We start from the raw sequence: 25,433 nt of genomic DNA on the forward strand, positions 1-25,433 counted from the left end.
CCAACTGTATTATCTACATGTGCATATACGCGCCGTGTGCATGTATACGTCTTTGTCCATACATGTGTGTTTTCTTCCCTTGTCAGTCAGCATTTGTGTCCCTGAATCATGACACTTATTTAATGTCAACAGATGACATATGCTCAAAATAAAAAAAACTTCTCTAAGCTCCTGCTACTACAAGCAGCGGCTGTTAATCAGGCAACCCTCCCCCTAACCAAAAGACCAAAAGAGTCCTTCATGAGATCATTTTCAACTGATTTTCAGTTGTCAACTAAATATTTCCTTGCATCATGTTTCTCCTCTCAAAAGCCCTGCTGTTCTTTTGGCCTCTCTCTATTAATTGAGGGGTGGGATAGGGGATGAAGTTTGTTTGATTTAGGGAATCCAGCAGCACTGCTGCCCCCCAACCCCGAACTCCCCCCGCCCTTGGCCCTACATGGGGATTATAACGTCACCTGGGGCCCCTGGGGGGGCTTTTATATAAAGCTGCTGTCTGGCCCCCTTCCCTCCGTCAGAGAGGCTAAAAGGTCCACCAGACGATCCGTCTATCCCATTCTCTACTTCAGAATCACCCATTTCGCACCGATGCTCACTTCCTCTTGACAACGCATCCCACCTGAGATCTCCATCCCATATTTTCTCCCACCTATGTCTTTGCGACAGGTGGACAAGACTTTACCTACCGATTTCACAGTTTGGTAAAGATCTGTTGAGTGGATTCATCCGTTGGGGTTCTCTAATCTTGTTCTACGTGATTTTGGTCAGCCAAGGTAGCTGGCAAAAAAAGGGAGATCCTTTTTTTGTGTTATAGAGAAAAGAACAAAACAACATTTTATAGGTGCCCAGAGTTATTTTTTTTTACAGAATCTTCTTCATCTGGTGGAGAGCCTCAGGTGAACTGTCATCATGTGGGAGTTCAGGTCTATGAATTTTTGGCGGGCAGTCTTTGCAGAGTTCTTCGGGACTATGTTTTTTGTATTTTTCGGCATGGGTGCTGCCCTGCGCTGGACCACGGGTCCTCATCACATCCTTCATGTGGCCCTGTGCTTCGGGCTGGCAGCTGCCACCCTCATCCAGTCCATCGGCCACATCAGCGGCGGCCACATCAACCCAGCTGTCACCTTTGCCTACCTTGTTGGCTCACAAATGTCGCTTTTCCGTGCCGTTTTCTATATCTTCGCCCAGTGCCTGGGTGCTGTGGCCGGGGCTGCTGTGTTGTACGGGGTGACTCCTGGCAACATGAGAGGCAACATGGCAATGAACACGGTAAGAAATAAACATGGATGTTTTAAAGTAATTTTTGGTAGAGATGTTAAAGATGTTTTATTTAACTAAGACAAAGGAACGTTTTTAAGTGCAGCTCTGCGTCCTAGGTTATGATTTGTTTCTGATGTATTATGTCCGTTGTTGCATATGTAGCTGCAGCCGGGCATGGGCCTGGGCATGGCCACCACGGTGGAGGTGTTCCTCACCATGCAGCTCGTCATCTGCATCTTCTCTGTGACTGACGAAAGAAGAAACAGTCGTTTAGGATCTGCTGCCCTCTCCATTGGCTTCTCTGTCACCATTGGACACCTCATGGGGGTGAGAAAACTATCGCAAAGTCATAATGGTGGACAGAAAAATATACTTTAGAATACAGTGCAATAACAAGTGTGTTGTGTTATAGATGTACTATACCGGTGCTGGAATGAACCCTGCTAGGTCCTTTGCCCCTGCTGTACTCTTCAGGAACTTTGTCAACCACTGGGTAAGTGCAAGATCTTGCTTTCATTTCACTCTAAACAGGGTTAATTTAACAGTACATAATGGTGATGAATATAATCTTTTCTCGACAGGTGTACTGGGTTGGGCCTATGATAGGAGGAGCCATGGGTGCCCTTCTGTATGATTTCATGCTTTTCCCACGCATGAGGGGTCTGTCCGAGCGCCTGGCCACGCTGAAGGGCAGCCGACCTCCCGAGAGCGAGTCGCAGCAGGACACCCGTGGGGAGCCCATCGAGCTCAAGACGCAAGCTTTATAAACCTTTTCCTGCCCCCCTCCTCTGACCGGGACCGAGGGATGAGGGACTAAGCACTGAGCTTTGGCGACCCCAACTCCACGGCCCTCATCCCAAGCCTTCACACACACCACCCCACAAAACTAACCAAGATTCTCCCATGTAAACTAACACGTAACAAGATTTTAGGATTTTCCAAGATTCCTCACCTTCAACCTCAACACACAACAAGAATCCTCCACCCTCCCTCTGTAATCCTAACTGGACATTGTATCTTTAAAAAATAAATAAAATAAAACTTAAAAAAATTATATATATATATATATATATATATATATATATATATATATATATATATATATATATATACACATATATATTTATATATATATACATATTAATATATATATATATATATATATATATATATATATATATATATATATATATATATATATATATATATATATATATATAGATATATAGATATATATATATATATATATATATATATATATATAAATACATATGCATATATATTTATATATATATATATATACACACACACATAAATGGTGACCAAAGCCTGAACCAGTGGCCATCTCGTGTTTCCCTCCCTGGTCGCTTCCTCCTCCCAGACAGATATTCATCTGCTATGCAGAAATGCTGAAAGTGAGCAGAAAGGTTTGGAGAGGCGGGTTCTGGAAATGGGGAGGGGATGAGGATGTGGATATGACTTGAAAAAGGGTAAGAGGGCAGGGGGCAGGTGAGGGTGGGGCAGGGGGTGGGAAAGGGTTTTGGTATGATAGAGAGGGCAACACTGGGTTTGAGGTTGTTTCAGGTTGGGTTAGATCTGTGAAGGCGGACATGATTTTCATTATTCATCTGAATTTATATCCATTTTAGCTTTTTTGTTTTTGTTTTGTTTTTCTTCAGACACAAGACATGGATGTATGATATTATTAGATTTTTTCCAGGGTTTCATTTTTCTCAATCATTACATTTTATCTGTGGGTTTGTGTTTGTGTGGGCAAGAGTGTGTGTGAGAGTGTGAGTGTGTGCATGTGTGTACGCCTGCCTGTATGTTCGAGTGTGTTTGGAAGTGAGTGTGTATCTGTGTGTATGTGCGCAATCACGTTTGCAGATCCAGTACTTCTTCATTTTGTTTTATTTCCATGACTGCTCTCCTGTTTCGTACCATTAACTGTGTTCAATTTGTCATCAATTTTTAAGACACATTCATTTCTCCTCAACTCGCTGTGGTATTTGCTATGATATTCATTTTTACATAAACCACCTGCTTCTTTTTTTTCCTTTTTTTTTGTTCTGAACTGGCACACTCCAAAGTTGCATCCCAGACTCCAGTGGTAGATCTGCAGATCAGCTGTGCAAGCTTTTCATTGAGTCTCATTTTATCATATGACGCTGGAAGCACATGGTGTATCAATAAAACTTTCAATGACAATAAACATGAAATCTTGATTAAAAAAAAAAAGTGCTCATTTCTGCTCTTTAATAGTGGACATTTTATGGATTTAATGCGCATGTAAGAAATTGTGAGTCGCAATAAATAATTATGACCAGAAGAGGGCAAAGACAACACATCACAGACTCTAGAGGGATAATTGGAAGCAGTGAACAGTGAACAATTGTGCTGTAATACATCACATTAACATTAAGTATGTATACAAAAGGAGGGCTGGGAGGAGTAAGCCTGGGTATTGGTCAAGTTTGATGTTGTTAAAACAGACACATGTATACATGTCCCACTGTCTTCTGTTCTTGTGCATAAACTCATTAGTTTAGTTTGAATGAGGAGAGGCAGCAAGGGAAAAATAATTAACACCTTTGAATGTAAACAAATTCTCCAACCAGCATTTTTGAGATTCACAAATTAAAATATTTCAGTCATACTTTAGAATGTATGAAAGTAAAGTTTTAAAATTAAAATGCCAATAAGTAACAGCTCCCAGCACGTATTATAGCATCACTTAAATCTCAACATTTTTTTCTTCTTTGTCTTTGTGCAGACTGGTAAACACATGCTTTGATGGCTAGGCTGCCTTGCTATAACTTTATAATCTATACGAACTTTGGACTAGAAACAAATCTTAGTGAAATTTGGAAGGAATGCATGTAAACAAATCCCAGGCTTTGTCTAACATTACCTGTGACTTACAGAACTTTCACCTTGACCTATTCAGAGTTCATAAGTGTCGTACAGAAATGTCAGAGACTCATGTATGACCCTTGAGACATTTACAGAAATTGAATCACCATGTGAAGAGTATTGAAAAAAAAAAGATAGCATTACATTTAGAAATATTGATATTATTTTGCATATTTGTTTAAGCTGTGATGTATGGCTTGATGTAAAACTACTTAAGTTGGTGCTACTGCAACCCTCCCTTTCTAAAGCATCTGTCGTTATCATGCAGCTGGCTGGGGTAAAGACAACACCAACAAAAACAAACCAGCAATAGTACAAATGGATGGAATGGGATCCTTGTCCTGACTCTGATGTGTACTGCAGCTCTACTTCTTTTTTCACTCCCACAGTTACACACACTAAACACTAATCAAAACTCAGACACTCCATATGTCTTGACAAGGATGAAAGTGGATATCACAAATACCTCCAAATACATTTTTGCTGCAAATGTTACAGGTCAAAACAGCTTAAAAAGCAGTTACAGGAATTCTGTGTGATGAATCTTGTCTTTTAAATGTTGGCAGAGTTATTCCCAGAAAAATGCTTTAGCAATAGTCATACAAAAAACAAACACCAGTGTTGTCTACCTTATTCATGCTCATACTTTGTCATCATAATTGCATATTTTGTGGCAATCCTTGTCTAATGACTTGCTAACAGTATATAAAAGGAGCGAAAGAACATACAACAAACACGTTCGATTTGACATGAAAAACTAATAAAAATGACAAACAAGGTACAGAGAGAAATCTCTAAGGCCATAGACAGAAAGGTAACCTTGAGTAGGAGGTAATTGGGCCTGCATCTTAAAAAGAAGAACTGGTTCGTAGCTTGACTCAAGGCCAGCTTTCAGCTCCTTTGCTTTAGAGAAAGTGCAGCCCGAGCATCATGTCAAATGGACATATTTTTCCATGTCTTTCCTGTTTGCTTTCGAGGAGTCTGACTGCCATCAAAGTCTGCAGAAAGAGAGTCATTCAGAGGATTACCAGTCGTCTTTTGTGGTCCCTGACTTCCACCAGATATGAAAAACATTCAATGAGTGTATGCTGATGAAAACAGCAGATGGTCATTATTATTATCTATTCCAACAATAGTGTGTATATAAATACACACACACACACACACACACACACACACACACACACACACACACACACACACACACACACACACACACACACACACACACACACACACACACACACACAGCCAAAAGTATTTGCTGCCCCATCTAAATAATCAGAATCAGGTGTTTCAATCACTTCCATGGCCACAGGTGTATAAAATCAAGCACCTAGGCATGCAGACTGTTTTTAATCCAGCATTATAGGATGCCACCTGCCAGTCGTGAAATTTCCTTGCTCCTAAATATTCCAAATTCAACTGTCAGCTGTATTATAAGAACATGGAAGTTTTTCGGACGACAGCAACCCAGCCACTAAGTGGTAGGCCACATAAACTGACGGAGCGGGGTCAGCTGATGCTGAGGCGCATCGTGCAAAGAGGTCACCAACTTTCTGCAGAGTCAATCGCTACAGACCTCCAAACTTCATGTGGCCTTCAGAACAGTGGGCAGAGAACTTCATGGAATGGGTTTCCATGGCCGAGCAGCTGCATCCCAGTCATACATCACCAAGTGCAACGCAAAGGCACGGATGCAGTGGTGTAAAGCACGACACCACTGGACTCTAGAGTATTGGAGATGCGTTCTATGGAGTGACGAATCACGCTTCTCCATCTGGCAATCTGATGGACCAGTCTGGGTTGTGTGGTTGCCAGGAGAACGGTACTTGTCTGACTTGATTCTGATAATTATAACATTTGGTGGAGGGGGGATTATGGTGTGGGGTTATTTTTCAGGACCCGGGCTTGGCCCCTTAGTTCCAGGGAAAGGAACTCTGAATGCTTCAGCATACCAACTTGTGGGAACAGTTTGGAGCTGGAACCTTCCTCTTCCAACATGGCCGCAGAGACTGTTGATTTTAAAAAGAGGCTCAAGACCCATCTCTTTAATCAGGCTTTTAACTGACTCATTTAACTCTTTTAAATTTTTTATGCTCACCCCTATTTTTATTGGATCTTACTACTCTTTTATATTAATCTTTAGTTTATCCTGTTTTATCATATTTTATTTTCATTGTTTTATCTCAATGTTATATCTATCTATGTTTTAGTCCTTATTTATGGTCTATTTTATACATTCTACTGTCTTATTCTTTTAGTTTTTAATGTCTTGCTTTCTAGACATACTTTTAGGATTTTATGTTATACTTTTTGAACTCTTTTAGTGTATCATATCCTGCTTTCTTGTAGCTTTTAGCTCCAGTGTTTCCTCATGGGGAGCCTCCATGCTGGGAGTGGGCTCTGGCCTGCAGGGTGTCGTCCTGGGGGTCGTTCTGGTCTGGATGGTTGTGGAGCTCTGTACCACGGCTTTACCGCTGTGGTGTGGACTCCTCTATCCGTCCGGGCTGGGATGGTCTCTGTGGAGGCCTCCCTTGTAGCTGCGGGTTATGAGACCTCCTGGCGTGGACGGCTCCCTGTTACCGTTTCCTCACCTGTATCCTCAGTGCTCAGCCATGTCTACACCGTGTGTCTGTGTGTGTAACTTGGGTGAATTGGGATGTGCTTGTGTGTGTGCGGGGAGGGGGGCAGGGCATTAATATGTTTATTTGTTTTATGTAATGCACTTTGTGTTGCATTTTATGTATGAAAGGTGCTTTATAAATAAAGTTTGATTTGACCTGTTGGAAGAGGACAGGCATCAGTGCACAAAGCAAGGTCCATAAAGACATGGATGACAAAGTCTGGTGTGGATGAACTTGACTGGCCCGAGTCCTGAACTCAACCCGACAGAACACATTTGGGATGATTTAGAGCAGAGACTGAGAGCCAGGCTTCTCGACCTCACAAATGCGCTTTTGGAAGAATGGTTAAAAATTCCCATAGACACATCCAGAAGACTTGAAGCTATTATAGCTGCAATGGGTAGACTGGGGTCATATTGAACCTTATGGATAAGGAATGTGATATCATTTTTTTTATATATATGTGTATATGAAAGGAATGAGACTGCTCTCAAAAAGCCCTTTTATAAAATCACACTCATTTCCTGATCCTGTGTTGTCCTGATGATGTCACAGGTCAACAATCATGCTGTTTTGAGTCATCAGGTTGGCGGCTGCAGCCTTTGCCCAGGGCTGCTCACTGCATATGATCAGGCTGATGAATAGGGTAATGGAGGAATGCCTGTGGTGCGGCAGATACAGTAGTGAGGGCGGCCAGAGGAGAATGGATGGCAGCTGGAGGAGTTGGAGGTGCGGTGAGAGCGGGTGTCGGCGTGCAAGGGGAGAAGGCGTAGCTGAGGTAGCCGGAGGAGGGTGATGGTGAGGGGGTGTAGGGGTACTGCTCCAGGCCTGCGGGGGCATAAGGACTGTAGGTAGAGCTGCAGTCCATGTAAGGCAAGGTAAGTGCTGCCGCTGCCGGGCCCAGGTGAGACTGCAGCAGGAGGTTGGGCTGGAGGGGCTGCGGGTAGACGTACTGCTGTGCAAACCTGAAGACACAGAAAAACTAAAGTCAGAACTTGGATGTAAGTCAAAAGAGTTCACAGTTATTACATTTTGCTTTATTGTGATGGCCCACCGTGTGACAAAAACAAAGTCCAAAGCTTTGCATATGTAGTCAATTCATACACTGAGAGAAAAAGGAAATCTACCGTTCTTCATCTTACATGTAGTACATGCTTTATTTATTATTAATGATTGTTTGCAATTTTTCACACATAATACATTTTTTGTTTTAAGGTCTTTATCAGCTGTTAACAAGGGGCTACATCAACTTTGCTAAACTATCCCAAATAAAGAAGTGAAAAAACATGCAGTGCCTTGAACAATCACTGGAGTCTGTCTATAAATGTGAATCAGTCTCCATTGACCCCACATACACCCTGTACACTCTGGCATAAAAAATAGCTTTGGTTTCCATATTTTGACTTTAAATATATACCAAAATAGGGGCATAGTTTTTAGAGTGACAGCTACATTCCACTCCATGGTATTATTGTCTAGTTACTATTACCCATAGCTACTTAGTGTTCAGCATTTTTGGTGAACTTGACATCTCTAATTTGCAATAATAGCTAAGAAACTATAATCAACCTTTTTATTTTGGGACAATAAGGCTTGTGCTGTTAATTGTACTAACAAACTCCAGCAACCAGCTCTAGGTTGGCTTGAAAGGGTCCGGGAGTTCCTGGCTCTTCTAGAGAAGCACCTTGTGATCCAGATCCTTCCAGACCATTCTGGAACAATCAAGACTGTTGCTACAGTTCAACCCCCACTGCTGGACCAGGGCAGGCTCCTAGCCAGACCTTGGGTTGCTGCAGGCTTCTGGCTAGCCACCAACAGCCACAGTAGCTATAATGCAGCTAGACCAGAGCTCAGGCAGTCTTTAATTTAAATATGAAACATCTGAGAGAAGGATGGATGGACACATTCAGTTGAATGAATGTAGAGCAATGTTAGTTGGCATTAAAAGTTTGCATGGGCTCCAAAGCCACTCTTAACTAATCTCTGGGTGACATCACAGGGATTTGCTCAGTTCTTTTTATACAGTCAACAGCTGACATCCATGGTGTGTTGTTGCCATTGTAAATCCCTCGACAAAATAGGACTAAAAACTGAAACAGTGCACGCAATATAATAGTCATTATGTGTCATGTATGGTGGGTACATTTTTTATGGATGGATTTCTCTTTCAAAATATGGTTTCTGAATTGGACACCTCCCCACTCACAAACACAAACATCCACAACAAACTATGACGCGAAACTTTTATAATTTCAAAGACGTTCGTAAAGACGGAGATGTGTAAATCTGTGCGTCCACATGAATGTACTCAATAGGCTTAAAAATGCTGCAAAATACATGCCAGGCCTGTTAGTGGCGCTGGTTATGACCGGAATGAACAAACAGCAAACATTGGGCATGCACACTTGTATAGAAATCTGTAAACAAAAAAGTAGGAGTGATGTGTATAAAGTGTTTCAGAAAAGTTGGGTAGAGGCAGTAACAATGGAGCCACATAAACGGTGTATTCAAATCTTTCAACTCTAGAACCTGGTTTCAAAAATTATCGTTTACAGACCCCCAATACACCGTCTTTGTAGGAATGTATGTATGTACAGTATGTATGTACAGTATGTATGTATGTATGTATGTATGTATGTATGTATGTATGTATGTATGGCTGGTTTATGATCAGAGTGGTGAGAGATGCCCGACTGCTACTGCTTACCCCTAAACACAGTCAGAGCAAGGATCAAGCATGCTTTCACAACAAACAGAGTCACAAAAGTAGGATTCAGAAATCCAGGAAGAAATAAACCCAGGCTTGACCTACTGCCATTACTTCATCCTGGCTTCATCCGTTTCACGGCCAAACCAGGCTCAGGAGATACAGATTTGTCAAGCCAGGTGTAAGTAATCCAGATATACGCACGCCCACAGATTTCTTCAAAAGACCCTGAGATCGATCACAGATTCACGGATTCTACAATGGATAAATTGTGTGCTCCATATTTAAGTAAGTAAAAGTTTATTTATAAAGCACCTTTCACAGACAAATGTCACAAAGTGCTTCACAAAAGAACAATAAATATAATACAGACGTTTTGGGGAAAGCCTGGTCTGATTAGATGATACGACATTCATCCCCACTTACTCTGCTTCTTCTCGAGGACTACAAAAAAAATATAGAAAATACATTATGTAATTGGCGATTCTAACAAGGTGCCTAGAAAAATAGAATTGGTGTCAATTCCCTGCCCTCTAAAAGTTCACCCAGAGTGGTGTGATAAAGGCGTTAATCAAAATAACCTTGTCAAAATAATGCACATTTGGTACCAATTAAAGACTGAAAATTAGATACAGACTACTAAATATTCAATCTTTAAGCTACAAGTCTCTATTAGTAAATGATCAAATTAAAAAAAGGGTGGACCTAAAAACATGGTTACGGTCCACAATGACACAGAGGAGACTCACTTTCACTGATGAATGTCCACAAAGACATTGTGTACTGCTCGGCGGCAGCTGATAACTCAAAAATAACAAAAAATCTCACAATATACAGCACAATGGTGTAATTGCTGCGCTTACCGAGAAGCTGCAGTGCAGTCACGTTAAGTCTCCTACAGTACTCCAAACACGGACTGACGCTCAGGTGTCATGGATATAAAATCTTTCATGACAGCATTCATGTCAGCATTCCTGTCTATAGCGTAAATTTGCAAAGTTGTATATTTGGTAACTGTGCCCATCCAACTTTACATCCTGCTACAATTTCTGTGCCTCAAAAATGGAGAACAAACGCTGTTTAAAAAATGACAATGGGGTAAAGCCAAGTGTCTGAATCCACCCCATAAATGGTTCCTATTAAAAGACATGGTTGAAATGGGTTCATTTCTACTTTATCCTGCTTTGTTTTGACCAAAACATGTCACTGATGTCCTATCGAGACCATAGGAAATCTTGCCAACTCTTAAAAAATGGTTTGAATATATCATCTTTAAAACATGTTAATTTAATTCTAAAAATATGGCAATTTGCTTACAACCTTACATTCAGACAATTGTAATATTGTCTTGGTCCTGTTCAGAGTCAAGACGAGCTTGAGATCATTCAAGTTGCCAGCAGCTGCCATAAATCCAAATTCACCTATGAGTGTTTACAACTATACATAAAATGTGTCACAAAATGGTGTAATTGCTGTATATTGTGAGATTTTTTGTTATTTTTGACCGTAAATCCCACAGAGGGGAAAAACGACTGTATATACTGTAGAGCTGATAATTACCCTATGGCTGGAAATGCTTAGTTACAGATGTTGCAGCTCACTTTAAAGCTCTTTACTTACTGTAAACATTATTTCACAAGTATTAATTGAATTGAAATGTCAACAAATTCTAAATTGTGAAAAAAAAACACACATGCATTAAACAAACGTTTCATCAATTAGAAAATAGTGGACTAACAATGTCAAAACTATGTCTGCTCTGTGAACCACATGTTCATCAGCATCAGCAACTAAGCAGCTGATGGAGAAAGATTTTTAGCATGTCTGAGTTAGAATCTGGAGTTTAATGACATACAAAAACATATTAGGTCAAAACAAAGCATTTCTTCATCCCTTCAGTGACCCATCTTCTGGGGCAGAAGTGCGGCGTCATTCCCACGGCTGTGCGCTGCTGTCTCCCTGTGCGGCGGCCTGACTGATCCAATGTGACAGCATTATCGTGCAAGAGGGAGTTGCACCTCATCTCGCCTTTCCTCTCCTTTCCCCTCCCCGAGCCTGGCATCATTGCCGGCTGTCAAACACACACACACACACACAGATGTATGCAGACAGGCTCACACACTGAATCACATGGTCGTACTTGTCACATTCAGGCAAAGCAAACAAGCAAGAAGGAGGGAAAATTAACAGGTTCTGTATAGTTAGTCAAGCAGCTTAGGGGATGGGCATGTTTGTGTATGAGTGTACGGTGAGTGGAGGGGATGTTCAAGCATGGCAGCGGTGCTGCATGGATGTACGCTCACTAATGGACCCACAAGAGCAGAATAACCTCCCCTGCCGCCGATCTCCCTCGACACTCTGGTTTTCACTCCCTAACAGGCATCTTCCTCTGCTGCACTTCCCCTCAATGTCCATTCTTAAACTAGAGACATGCTGCACCGAATAGAAATAATAAACAGCTAAGCATTTTTTACCTTCATTTTTCTGAGGGTCACAGTTGGACCTACTTTCATGACGAGTAAAAGAGGTGAAAGATCAGCCATCGTCATGTCGTGTTTCAGGCCAGCTTCACTTTTATTAGTTCAGCTGAGGAATGTGAGGAGGGTGAGTCAGTCAAAGAGACAAACATGCGCTCATGGAGATGCACACGCATGACTCCCCGTCCTCTCCTCTCTGGATAAACATGCACAGCTCGAGGGAGGGTGGGCTGCACAAAGGCCAACATCAGCACCAGACTCAGCTCTGCTGTCAGGCACTTCAGTTTGAATCATTTAAACAGGGTTGTGTGAGAGAGAGAAAATATGGAATAACTGACGGGTTTACAGAGTATTTTTAAACCAGAACAATAATTTTAATGTGTTTGTTTTTCTGTGTGGCGTGTCCCAGACATGGATTCACTTTGCTGTTGAAACTTCAACTTTATGTTCACTTGTTGCACATCCAACGAGTCTTTCAAAATATCCTGCTCTGAACCCAGATCTCTTAAACTCAATTCTATTCAATTTTATTTATATAACGTCTATTACAACAGAAGTTGTCTCTATGCGCTTTACAGAGACCCAGAAAGTGACCCATGAGCAATTATTACATAGACATAACATAAATAATGGCAGGTAAAAACTCCCCTTGTGGGAGAAAACCCTTAAGCCAAACAGTGGCAAGAAAACCTTGAGCAGGACCTGTATCATAAGGGGGGACAGCTGGGCAGAGCAGGAAAAGAATGATATTTCTTGAGGTAAGGAAATTCCTGATCTAAAGCCCGACTGTCATGTTTGTAAAGGCCTTCAAAAAACTCTAAATATGCACATCTGAAACAGATTTGAATAAGATCATACATGACAGCCGGGCAGCCACTGATGTAATGCATCCTTTCAAAATGGGATTATCTTAATAAAAAATTGGTTCATTTCAGACCACTGCTCCAATCTGATTTCAACATTTGATGTGATGTTACATAATTTTCATCCCCTTTTTAAATCAACCAAAATCAACCATAACAAATGTTCTCTTTCGTTTTCAGTAATTTTTCCAGGGATCTTCATTCACTTCATCCATGTTCATCCATGAAGCAAAACAAATGTTTAGACCTTTTAAGCTTATATAGTCTTTCTACTGAACTTAAGCATGCATCCCTAGTGGGACTGATGTACACTTTTTAAGGTAAATCAATCTAAATGTATCAGTTTATATGATTAAGATTTACAATTGACAACATACAGTATAAACCTTAAACCTTCACCTACGTGTAAAAATGTTTTCCACTATTAGTCACACAATTTGTAATTTTTTTAATACAACTTATCACAAATTTGATGGGTAACATTTGTTGTAAATAGGAAGCAGCTGTTTATTTCAATGCTGTGCCTCTGTTCTGAGAATGATCTGTGGTGAATCTGCTGACTTGATGTTCAGAGACTTCTTCTGTTTTTCTGTAGTAATAAAATGAAAATGCTCGTTGGATGTCTCAACACAATGATCTTCCCTGTTTCTGTGACATCTAAATGTCAGGTTTTTAATGTTCATTGTTATAATAGGCAGGAGGCCAAAGCCAAATCTGATTTTCCAAATGTCTAGAATAAAAGTCAGCATTTGGAAGGAAAACAAGTCTAAGAGAGTAAAGAGCATTATTGTTATTGTTTGATTGACCGTACATACAGTATACAAGGTAATCTGTGCTCATAACAATCTGCTACTGTATATTTGTGGCAGAGTTCAGTCTAGTGGACTGTATCTGGATCAAATAGATGAATGGACAATATGAAAAAAATAATGCATCAAAATAAATGGACCTTATTATTAGGGGATGATCAAGCCAGCTTGAAAAGTCAGTGTCAATTTGTATTTAACATCACAGAAGTATGTGCACAACCCAGGGGCAGAAAGCAGTGCTCATCCCAGTGTGTTTGGCAGAGCAAAGCTCTAAAGCAGAGATTAAAAAGTCAGCTAACTGCATCCACCACCATAAAAAGGATGGAAATTATTCAAGGGCAATGCTTCCGTTTGCCTAGAAAGGACAGTTACTGTACTCTCTACTCTCTAACGTCACCACCAAAACACAACCAACACTCATAACCAGGTAATGCCTTTCAGAACAAAAATAATCATTTTATTTTACAGTTATTTTCTTTGTTGAGTTAACAAGAAGATTTAAAAAATGATGCAGTCATCGCTTCTGTTACAAAGCAAAACCTTCTCTTGCTTCATGCCTTTCTTACACCCCATTACATTTTAGCAGGTTTTTGTTCATATCAAATACTGTATAGAGAAGGGCTGACTGAGCCTGAACTAGCCCCAGTAAATATTTCATGAACTTTATCAACATACTCCTGTTGCTTTAACCGGAGAGACAACACAGGAAGCAGAAATTGACATGCACATCACAAAACAAAAGTTAAAAGCTGAAAAAAGTTCCAACTGCAGACACAAAATGTAAGTCATCTTTTAACTGAACAAAGGAAAGCATTTTGTGCTATTAAAAGCTAACGATGCCCATCCTCCCCCCTCTTCTCTCTTTTGTTGAAATAAGGTTTTCATGCAACAGAAGTGCCTCTCTTAATTGGGTCCCTGGATGAGAGCAATCCACCAGAGGGCTTGCCATCTACCTTAAAGCCCCAAGAAGATAAGAGAGTGATATCTGCAGGCAGAGAGAGGAGGAAAGAGGGATGATTCAGAGTGGAAGGATGACTGACAGAGTGGAAATAAAATCAGACACACAAAGATAGCTGAAGATGGGAACTTATGAGATAGGATGCCTGCAGAGATAGATTTATGATTCAGGATGTTTTGTCCAGGAACATTTAATCATGAACCTATAACACATAAAACAAGATAAGCCCAAGCATCACATCTACAACTGGCCTTGGAGCTTCAATAAATCCTGCCTGAGATACACCCGGCCACAGGTGGGCTGCAAGTCTGAGTCACCCCCCCTTCCTCCATTACTCCCTCCTCCCTCCTCCCACACTCTTTTGTGCCACTGCTTCAACAGGAAGCCCCCCCCCCCCCCCCCCCCCGCTTTACATGAACCTCACCACACATCCATCACCTCCTTTTTTCTCAACAGAAACAACAGAAACTTTTTTTTCAGAAAATAAAAAAAAGCTTCTTTTTTGTTTCAGAGCAGCCACATCAACTTCTTTGTGCTGAAAGCAGACAGTATATGCAGTATACTGTAAGTATATGTGAGTATACTGTCAATCACAGCACCACTGTTGGCTAATGTATTTATAGAACCGAGAAGGGACCAGTTGCCATGTTAACTATGGCAACTGGTCCCCAGCTCTCTATTCCTCCTTTAAAATTCCAAACAACAATTCTAAACACAATACTGAAATAAATGGTAAACTCTAAATTTTGCATAATGGTTAGTGTAATATTTCCAAATGTGCAAATGATTTTAAAAAGCTGAATCAGTTGGTAATAGTTTAAAGTCTTGTGAATAGTTTAAAGTTTGAATGGTGTCTGCTATTAGAAGTCTCTTCAAGTACATTTACATTAAAAAGTATATGCGAGTTCCAACTGTCAATCCCAGGAGTTGCACTGCCAGTTTTATTTATAAAACAGAGAAGATAATCTTTCTAGTCGCCCCGGCAACGACAGAAGCTGCAGCTGTTAACGCAGCACCTTTGGTGCGTCCGAGATGCCATACTAAACAGTATATATTCAAAAAGTATACTTAAGTTCGGCATACTTTTGAGTAAATATCAGTAGTATGCATTAATTCGGACGTACTACTCAGAGCCACACGGCACTTCCTGCTGTTAGGAGGGGGAGTTGTTACCATGGTAACAACTCCTGTCACAGCAGTAGCAGCACCGCTCTTTCCCGTTTATCCTGGCCCAAACAAGATGACATTATATAATATTATTACATACGAATATTATAATATTAATATTATATAATAATATTATTATACTTAATATTACACTTATGACACATACGTTTCACTTAGCAACCAAACACCGCTGCATTGCATTGTGGGAAGTTTCTGCTTAGCTAGTGTCCATCAATCCACACTAATACATTTCTCCAGAATGAGTATGGATAGTGCATACTATTGTGTACGTACTAATGTTTCGGACGCACTAAAAAATCTCACATACTGTTTTTGCTACTCATTAGGGTGGAAGTATGGGATTTCGGACGCAGCTCTTGTCTCTTCCTCTTCTCAGGTCCATGAATAACCACTTTGAAGCATCTGAACAAAAGCTCATATCGTAAGTGGTATTGACATAATTCTTGGTGCATAAGAGCCAGAGGTCTCTTCCGAACACAATGATGTCATATTTATGACACTGTGGGTTATAATTAGGGATTTAGAGTAAATTGAAAAGAGCCATTAGATAATCTGTGTTTAACAGATAATCTGGCGGGCTCCCCATATAAAACATGGGAAGATTATGGGCACTCTCTGAGGTCTAGGCTTATTTGAAAGAAAACTAAAAAGGCACATTGTCACAAATGTCATACCGTGTGAAAGCCAATGAAATGTCTTAATTTTGATGTATAATGTATGGTGGTTAAGTGGAAGGTGGGGACGATACAGACATTTGTTTCAGAATTTTTAAGTCTATTTGGCAACCCCAGAAGGTCAGAATGAAGGACATCATCGGCTAGAGTTAAGAAGTGTGAGGAAAAAATAAATAAATAAAACATAAATTACCATATTTCAAAGACTGTAGGCTGTATGGACACATGGCTTTAATGTATCATAGTCCAAAGTCTTGTGACTTGTTTACACTTTGAATGGTGTCTCTAGGTGAAGGTATGTATAAGCAGTGAGTTCTCTAAGATCAAGTTTTTCTATGAAAATGCAGGGTTGAAGACTGACATGTGGAATGAGAGCTAAATGAGAGCTAAACTGGAAAAAAAACTGATCTGATGAAAATCAATGAAATTGCTAAAATCGGATGAAAATTTTAAGAAAATGGCAAAACATAGCTGAAACATTTGAAACCTCTTGAGATGATGAAAGAAGAGAGGAGTTGAAGACAGGAGGAGACACTTACAAGAGGAATATTTACTAAAGAGAACAAGGTGGGCTGAAGACAGGAAGACAAGTTACAGAGAGAAAGATCAAGATGACATAAAAACAGTTGGATCAGCTGAAGTAAAGAAGGTCATTTTTGAAACCAGGTTGGAAAGATTTGAAGACACCGTTTATGTGGCTCCGTTGTTACTGCCTCCGTAACTTTTCTGAAACACTTCATACACGTCTCTCCTACTTCTCCGTTTACAGATTTCTGCTCAAGTGCACAATGTTTTGCTGCTTGTTTGTTTCGGTCATAGCACAGTGGCACTAACAGACTTGGCATGTATTTTACAGCGTTTTTAGGCCTATAGAGTACGTTCATGTGGACGCACACATTTACTGACACATCTCCGTCTTTACAAAGAATGTTTTATTATTAAGCTTATCGCCTTTGTGCTGATATAGCCATAGACTTATCTGGCCCAGCTCAACTTCCCTCATCTCTCGTTTACAAACTGCAATATTGATAGCATTTAGAAGAGTTTTGGTTTTTGATGCACCTTTCTGTAGCAACAGGATTATGACATGTCAGCCTGTGGAAAGAGTCAAAAAAGCTTTTTCAAGTCATTACATCCTATATAATCACTAAAATATCACTAAAATTGTTCAGAAGAAACCTTTTTAAAAAGAATCTGACAGCACCACATACATTTGCAAAGTTGCATCTTAACATTCGGCTATGTCACCATATTGTAGCTCTGTAGCCAACACACAGATTTGGGAAGGTGTTTTACGCCAGATGCCCTCCTGACGCAACCCTGCGAGCACAAGGTGAACAAGCAAAGATCACACAGCTGACAGTCTAAGAACTTTATCCTGTCAGCATTCGTTAATGTACTGGAGAACTGAATAGCAACAGACTCAAGGATGTCATGTCATGTTCATGTGAGAGCTGCAGGATGGAGGACCTCTACCTGCTAGGAACCTCAGTTTTACTTACGTCTCACGGACAGTTTGTGTCCTTGTTCAGTCTGACACAGTGTCAGTGTGAACATTACGTGAAATCATAATGACTCAGCTCCTGTGTAAAACATGGATGACTCACATACAACACTGTTACAGACAGCAGAGAGACTGTTCTGCCAGCTGGGGGTGGATGACTTTCCTGAGACGACATGACTCAGATATTTCGTGTATCATGGTCCTTGAGGTAATCTCAAAAAAAGATGTTATATGCTTTGATTTGATTCTCTGTCTGTTTTATGTTTTTGAGCATCATCACAAATAAAAAATCATCACGTGACCATGTCGCACTAATTTAAAGACTTACTTATAAAGTTTAGCATCCATAACGTCAAAAACATAATTTCATAACAAACTGCTTTTTGTTGACTCAGAGGAGACATATCTTGATGACATAACTGAGTGCCCGGTGTGAGGAAGAATGTTTTTTGCTTGACATGGGGGTGTTTCTCCCATGCTTTCATAAACAACCAGTCAAATTACCTCTGAATTATTCTTCATAACACAAATAAGCTGCATGCTTTTAAACAGTCACATCCCCCTGCACGATTTGATGTTGAAAATGTCCTAACCTGCCACCATGACATATGGAAACCCACAATTCAGGTTGGCAGTACTTGACGTGAGTGAATGGGCAGTGATGGTGAAGATGCTTCCAGCGCCTACGCGTGTCAGTGATAACTCAGAGGATGCATCAAACAGACAAGCAAACACAGATTCAGACTTCTTGATGTATTTCAGAATTTAAACCAACGGCACTTGGGCTTAATGTCCTTTTTCTATCTCTCACATTCCACAGTGACACTACCACAGTTCAGGTTCAAAGCAGGAATCGATGCTCACAGATGTCAAGCAGGGGAGAGTGAAATGTATTGAGGAGGAGGCAGCTGAGAGAGAGAGACACACAGAGACAGAGACAGAGACAGAGACAGAGACAGAGACAGAGACAGAGACAGAGACAGAGACAGAGACAGAGGTGTAAACGGCTGCATTGGTTTTTCTCCCCCTCTGTCTTACCCATATTGCCTCTGAACCCACGTAGGATGGACTTGCTGAACTCCAACTGAAAAAGCTGCAGACAACGACAGAGAAAGAGACAGAGGCAGTGGTGAGCCAGGATATTTTTTGCTATTGGTAGTGCAGACATGGTTGCGTCGATCAGATATTAGCATGCATACATTAGTATCAGAGAGTAGCTAAAACTCCCTCAGTATTCACACTCACAGATACTGATGAACTCTCTCCCTCACAAACATCTGTGACCTTGTTGCCTCTGGATGTCTCCAAGGATCAGCTGAGGATGACTAAGAAAAGAGAAAACTATCCTCCTCCTCTCTGCCCCTCATCTGACTTCATTCCTGTATACTTCCATCTATTCAATCCTTTCTTATCCCATTTCTTTTTATACTATGCTGCCATGACTATCACGCATCCTCTTGTTTAAACATACATCTAAATGCACATTTCTTCATCAAGACAAAGAAAACAAAAACATGTTATTTCTTGGTTTTAACAGTCCCATTCCCTCTTGTTCTCTGTATTCTCTCCCTCTCTCACACATACAATAGCAAAATACCAAGCGCTGCCATCTCCCATCAGCTGCATGCTTGGGGAGCTTTGTTGCAGCTCAGGCTCCACAGTGAGGACACAGACAGTTGTTGTTGGCGCCACTGTTTGTCAATCACACCTACACTTGACTATTCCAGTGAGCAAGCTTTAAATGAAGCAGAGAGGGAGAGCAGCTGTCAAGGTCTGATGTGCAACCAGACCCCAGAGGGGAAGCAAGTGCGGTGGTGGCTAACTCTGAAAAAGCCTGGTGGCAGGAAAGCTGTGCAGACTCAAGCACACAAAGGCAGAACGAAGGGAAACAGCGGAGACAGTTGGTTGGGTGCTCAGCATACCAGTGGTTTAACATGAATTGTCCAACCCAACCTATAATTTAAACAAATACTATTGGTTTGGAAATATAATTTCCCATAATCCAATTGAAAAAAAAAAAATAAAAGCCATCAACCAGAGACCTGAAGCCTGTTAGGAATTCTTTACTAGGGATGTAACGATACAATTAACTCATGATTCGATACGGTTTACAATACGATTTTCTCACAATTTTTTTTTTAATCCAAAATGGTGCAAAACAAGTGATTATAACCGCCGTGCATCTTCTACTTAAAATCTGTTGCCTAATGTCGACATGCCTTCCTCGTTGTCAGCGTCATCGCATAGTCCCTCATGTGACGTCTAACGTTGAACGAATGAATCACCAACCAGTGACTTTTTAGGATAATGTCACCTATTTCTAAAATATAATAAAATAACGTATCCCACTTTTGTCGCATCCGCGATTCATTTTTTCTGTCGACCATTGCGAATTGTCACGGATTTGTACCAATTTTTTATTGTGTCACGATGCATCGTTACATCCCTATTCATTACACTGACCATTTAGCCGTTTCTTTTTTCCTTCGTTTTTATCTGGCTGCATTCACACTACAGATATGAATGCTGAAGTGATGTAGCACCCGGGCGGTTTCACTTTTCATAAACGTTAATAGCTGACTTTTCACTGAGTGGTACAAGTAGTTTTTTGAATGGCAGGTTCTTGGGTTAACTCGAACTTGTCTGGACCAATCACTGCACAGGGGGCACAACAAAGAGATCCTATAGAAGCAGTTAATTACAATTCCTGTAGTGTTGATAGAAAAAAGAAGGGGTCTTGTCTCCAAAGAAAAACTATGGGAAGTAATCTGAAAGCACCTCATACTGTAGCTCTACAGAAGCCCTAACAAAAACCTTGCCATCTGGGTTTTTATGGTTTTTAAAAGGCAACTGAAGTTACTCCTTCATGCTTTGAAGGGAAATGAGGATTTAGCTGATATCAGTATGCACCAACCCTTTCTGATTCCTACAGAGTACTCATTTACATCAACTCCAATCAGGCTGGGAGTTTGGCATAAAATATTCACCTCAAGGCGGACGTTTTTCATTTTCAAAGCCTGTGTCCTTGTGTTTTAGTTCTGTCTTGACTCCCTCATTCTCATCTGCCCTGATTGTTTGCACCTGTGTCTTGTCAAGACCTATGTGTATCTTATCACATCTTACTCTCCCACCCTGCTGGTCCATACTTGTCTCCCTGTAATGGTTAGTTTCTGGTTTTGTCAAGTTGTGGCCCTTGTTTTTGCTTTGGATCCTGGATAAGCAGCATTTTTAGTTAAATAAATACATTTTTTAAAACTCCTACCACCTCTTTCTCCTGCAAAGAACAAAGCAATTTTGGTAGAACCTTGTTCTTAAATTTAGCAGCAAACACCATCCAGGAACCCTTTTGCCATAACACTAAACGGTTGGAATCACCTGAAGAGACTAGTGCCTCTGTCCAGGTGTGTGTGTGTGTGTGTGTGTGTACAAAGCTCCAGTAACAACAATTTTATTGTTGTAAGGGGGGCAGGGGTGACCACAAAATAACTTTCATCTTTGGTTTGATTTATTCAGGATGTGGTATAACATGATGCTCAAAAATGAGTGTCTCTATAGACAAACATAGCAACTTCCAGTTTTATGATTATCTACTTGCACAACTTCAAATTTGAGCCTTCAAGGTCTTTACTGCAGTCCCGTTCACCAGCAAAAAACCTTCAGTTTGGTATTAGTTATGTTTAATATATAATATAATATGAAAGATATTCCCTTTTTTGGTAAATCAGGTGATTATGCCACGCTTTCACTATAGGTGAAGTATTCATAAAAGAACAAACAAAAAAAACAACCTGATTCCACTAACATTTACATGATTAATGACTATTGCTCATTTATCTGTCCCACACACATCCCAAACTGTCCAAAAATCTCACATTTTTTCATTGCCTGACAGGTTTCCTCACTATAATGAACAGAGTAACTGTTTCCTATAATAAAACATCCCCACCTTCATGGTAATGTTGCTGTAAATACTCATTCGGCCAGGAGTTCCCTCCAGTGTGTCCCAGACCTGCCGCAGCACGGTGCCAAAGCAGAGGTGGGTCATTCTTTTGACTTGACAGAGATTGTCAGAATTGGATGTACACCCGTGCATAAATACTAAACATTTGCTGGATTATGACATTTACCAAACACGGCTGTTAGACTCAGGTGGAGGAGTGCATATGTGTTTTATGGAAATGCAAGAAACAAATGAGCTACTGAAGAAGGGCATTTGCACTTCTGTAAAATGTCACAGCTTGTGCATCTTTTCGGTCAGTATAATGAAGCCATCAAACAGATGTAGGAGCCTCAGTCAAACATTATGCTGGGAAAGAAGCTCTTCATGCACACTACACAATATGGTGGCACTCTTTTTTTTGTTTGAAAAACCAATTTGCACACCAGGTTTCTGCACATCAACAAGCTTTGGGGGAAAATGAAGTCTTTACTCATGATGATTTCCTGCTTATCAAAGGAATGATGAGTGCTGAAGCTCCATATGTCCAGCCTTGAAGATGTAGACTGACTCGACTGTGAAAATGAGATTGCTTGCTTGCTTTAAAGCATATTCAGTCTGGAAGAGATATTTTCAGGAGCTGAGATACAAAAGTTTTTTGATTCTGAAAGGACACACTGTTGCACTCAGACTGGTCAATAGTACTATTAAAGTTAGTTTCCCATTACAGCTTTTATGTAAATGAATCTAGCATCTTTGTTGGGGAAAAAGGAAAAAGGCTGGAAACCATTTGCACCTTCATTTAATGACGAAATGCCATATTATTCAAATGTGCTGGCATTATTGTTATTTTTATTGATTTGCATCCATCAAATCTACTCACGACTAGTCCTAAGTAGGGATGTTTTGTTAAAAATGATAGTGACTAGCTGTTTTTTTTTTAATTATTTCAACATTTTGAAATATTGCAATCTGGAATAGCTGTACCGAGTAATGGTTGCATGGAAAACCTTAACACTGGTATGATCCTGTGAATGTGTGTGGTTAGCTGTGATCCAAAACACTCACCCATCTGCGGGCTGCGGGGCTTTGCTCCCAGATAGGCCAGGTTCACGTTGGCCTTCCTGCCATCAATGATGGGGTTTGAATCTTTGCAGGCCCTCTCTGCTGCTTCTCTGTCCACCATGGTCACCTGTTGACAGCACTACTGATTAAGATCACTCTTAAAGCCTCCCAACCGCAAACTTTGACAGCTTCTCTCCCTGGTGTGGCTTGGTGAACTACATCTTGGTTTGGTGAAAGTCCTATCACTGTCTCTTTTATAATTACTACATCTGTTGTTGCTAAAAACAAGAGACAACACTGACCCTACCACATGATAAAAAGCAATCATTGTGCTTTCCAGATGTGCACGGTGTTGTGTGGGCTTATATGGAAGACAAAAGGGATGAAATACTGCAATCTACCTTGAGGGAGTGACTTGGAGAGTGGGCAGATGGAAACTGGAAGTGGTAATGAAGGTTAATGCACGCACACACACATACATTTGCAGAGTGCAGCTACATTCTAAATAAAAGGTAAACCACAGCTGCAGACAGCTCCACTACAACAAAAGAAAAACATACATGCTTTCATTTCAACCTCAGACTCTGGACTCTTGTGTAAACAGTGGTTGGTTTGCATTATTATAAAGACTGTTTAAGGGGATTCAGGGATGAAATGAGCATTCTGTCCCAAGGCAGAGAAAGCAGGTCAACACATTAGCAGTTTCATGTGCTGAAGTCAAATCCAATACACACAAATCCATCTCATCTTTCTTTTGATCTCTTTCATTCACTAAACACTAAAACATGGCTGTGACACACAAGTAAGCCCATCAGGAGTGACCGAATGAAACTACTACTGCCTTATCTGCTACAACACACACACACACACACACACACACACACACACACACACACACACACACACACACACACACACACACACACACACACACACACACACACACACACACACAGAAAGAGACATCTGTCCGCAGCTGCAGCAGCTTTTAACAAGCCATGTCTGTGTAACTGTGTGCAGAGCAGAGCAGTCGCTCGTATTTTGGGAGTGCAGAGATAATGGATGACACACTTTCAAGAAATAACCTGCTTTTCATGCTCCAAACATGTGACTGACGCCACCTGACACACTGCACATGGCTGCTGAATGAACAGTGTGTCAGTGTCCCAAGCCCAATAATAAAACATAAATAAAAAGTCTAAATTACTAAAAGTAAAATCGCTTGAATCCCGTGAATGGTTGCAGAAGATTTGATCTAGCTGGTTTCTAGCTCTCTGACACCCTAATTAAAGTGATAAACCCTTGGGCTTGATTAAACACCATATTTGACACTAAATGTGTCGGGGTTGATTCGAAAGGAAATAAGATAATAAACTTACAAAGCCATAACCCCGGGATTTTCCAGTCTGCTTGTCCATGATCACCACTGCCTCGCCAATGTCCCCAAAAGTGTGGAAATATTTCCGAAGTGAGGCGTCGCTGGTGTGATAGGGCAGCCCGCCCACGAAGATCTTAGTGTGGGTCGTGTCCTTCTCCATGGTGGGGTAGTGCATCTTCTTCTCCGGCGGAGCCCCGACCAGCTGGCCCAAAAACAGCCCGCAACTCATGCGGCACCGAAAACAAACTAAAAAAAAAGAGAAAAGAAAGGAAAAAAACACACAAGAGTAACACAAAGAAAAACAAGACAGCGGAGGAAGGACTTCCCACCCCACACACTACAATGTCGGTGACAGCGCGACCATGTTAGCTTTTCCAAGGTGTGTTTGTCCAGATAGGTGTGTTGGACCCTCCCGTCCGCTAATCCTGAAAAAAAAGAAGATGAAGAAAAAAGAAAAGCCAAGTCTTACAGCCTCGGTGCTCGCATGCGCCCACTTTGAATCTGATCCAATACCTGGACGGTGCGTCTTTTCCCCGTCTACAGGCCACGCCCCTAACCACGCCCACAACACTTAGCCCCGCCCCTAGCCCCACCCCTAAAGACCCCCCCCGGATGTTAACACCTGGATGAGAAGTAACGCTTTATTGTTGTCTTCATAAGTTGTCATGCAGTGGCGTCAATTCAGTGGAAGCTAAGATATGGCAAGGTTACGAGTCACAGAACTTAACTAGAGTATCAATCAACACGTCCAGCAAATACTAATCACAGAAGTCTATGGAGCTTATCTGTGTGGTCAAGAAAATTGGAACTTTTTCAAATGCAGTCTCGCTCACTGCAACAACTGAAAATCTTACCAGGAATATTTGTCTTATTTCTTGTTAAAATGTCTCATTTTTAGTCAAAACATCTCATTACACTTAAAACAAGAGTCATCACCAGAAAAATAACTTATTTGACCATTTTCACCTGTTTCAAGTAAATTCTCACTTGAAATAAGTAGAAAAATCTGCCAGTGGACAAGATTTATCTTCTTATTGCAAGCAAAAAAATCTTGTTCCACTGGCAGATTTTTC

General features: G+C 40.8%; 2 protein-coding genes across 2 annotated transcripts; one reads left to right on the plus strand and one right to left on the minus strand.

Annotated features, from left to right (window-relative positions):
• The first annotated feature begins 490 nt into the window (after nt 1-490).
• mipb (major intrinsic protein of lens fiber b) lies at nt 491-3,498 on the plus strand. Its single transcript, XM_061735768.1, has 4 exons — nt 491-1,269; nt 1,423-1,587; nt 1,673-1,753; nt 1,842-3,498. The coding sequence occupies exons 1-4, from the start codon at nt 910-912 to the stop codon at nt 2,025-2,027; spliced, it is 792 nt and encodes a 263-aa protein (XP_061591752.1). The 5' UTR covers nt 491-909; the 3' UTR covers nt 2,028-3,498.
• Nucleotides 3,173-24,874, minus strand: rbm38 (RNA binding motif protein 38). Its single transcript, XM_061735769.1, has 5 exons — nt 24,830-24,874; nt 24,362-24,606; nt 22,986-23,109; nt 19,019-19,073; nt 3,173-7,765 (listed from the first exon to the last, which is right to left on the minus strand). The coding sequence occupies exons 2-5, from the start codon at nt 24,587-24,589 to the stop codon at nt 7,417-7,419; spliced, it is 756 nt and encodes a 251-aa protein (XP_061591753.1). The 5' UTR covers nt 24,590-24,606; nt 24,830-24,874; the 3' UTR covers nt 3,173-7,416.
• Between the last annotated feature and the right edge of the window lie 559 nt (nt 24,875-25,433).

The sequence above is a fragment of the Cololabis saira genome, chromosome 12, assembly GCF_033807715.1.
Source record: "Cololabis saira isolate AMF1-May2022 chromosome 12, fColSai1.1, whole genome shotgun sequence".
Taxonomy (NCBI): Eukaryota; Metazoa; Chordata; class Actinopteri; order Beloniformes; family Belonidae; genus Cololabis; species Cololabis saira.

Excerpts from the sequence above, each read along its gene's own strand:
- mipb (XM_061735768.1), top strand. The coding sequence starts at position 910 with ATGTGGGAGTTCAGGTCTATGAATTTTTGGCGGGCAGTCTTTGCAGAG. Across the intron at positions 1,588-1,672 it reads CCATTGGACACCTCATGGGG|ATGTACTATACCGGTGCTGG; the intron begins GTGAGAAAACTA and ends GTTGTGTTATAG. Across the intron at positions 1,754-1,841 it reads GGAACTTTGTCAACCACTGG|GTGTACTGGGTTGGGCCTAT; the intron begins GTAAGTGCAAGA and ends TTTTCTCGACAG.
- rbm38 (XM_061735769.1), bottom strand. The coding sequence starts at position 24,589 with ATGAGTTGCGGGCTGTTTTTGGGCCAGCTGGTCGGGGCTCCGCCGGAG. Across the intron at positions 19,074-22,985 it reads GCCCCGCAGCCCGCAGATGG|CTTTTTCAGTTGGAGTTCAG; the intron begins GTGAGTGTTTTG and ends CGTTGTCTGCAG. Across the intron at positions 7,766-19,018 it reads TGGGTTCAGAGGCAATATGG|GTTTGCACAGCAGTACGTCT; the intron begins GTAAGACAGAGG and ends CTGTGTCTTCAG.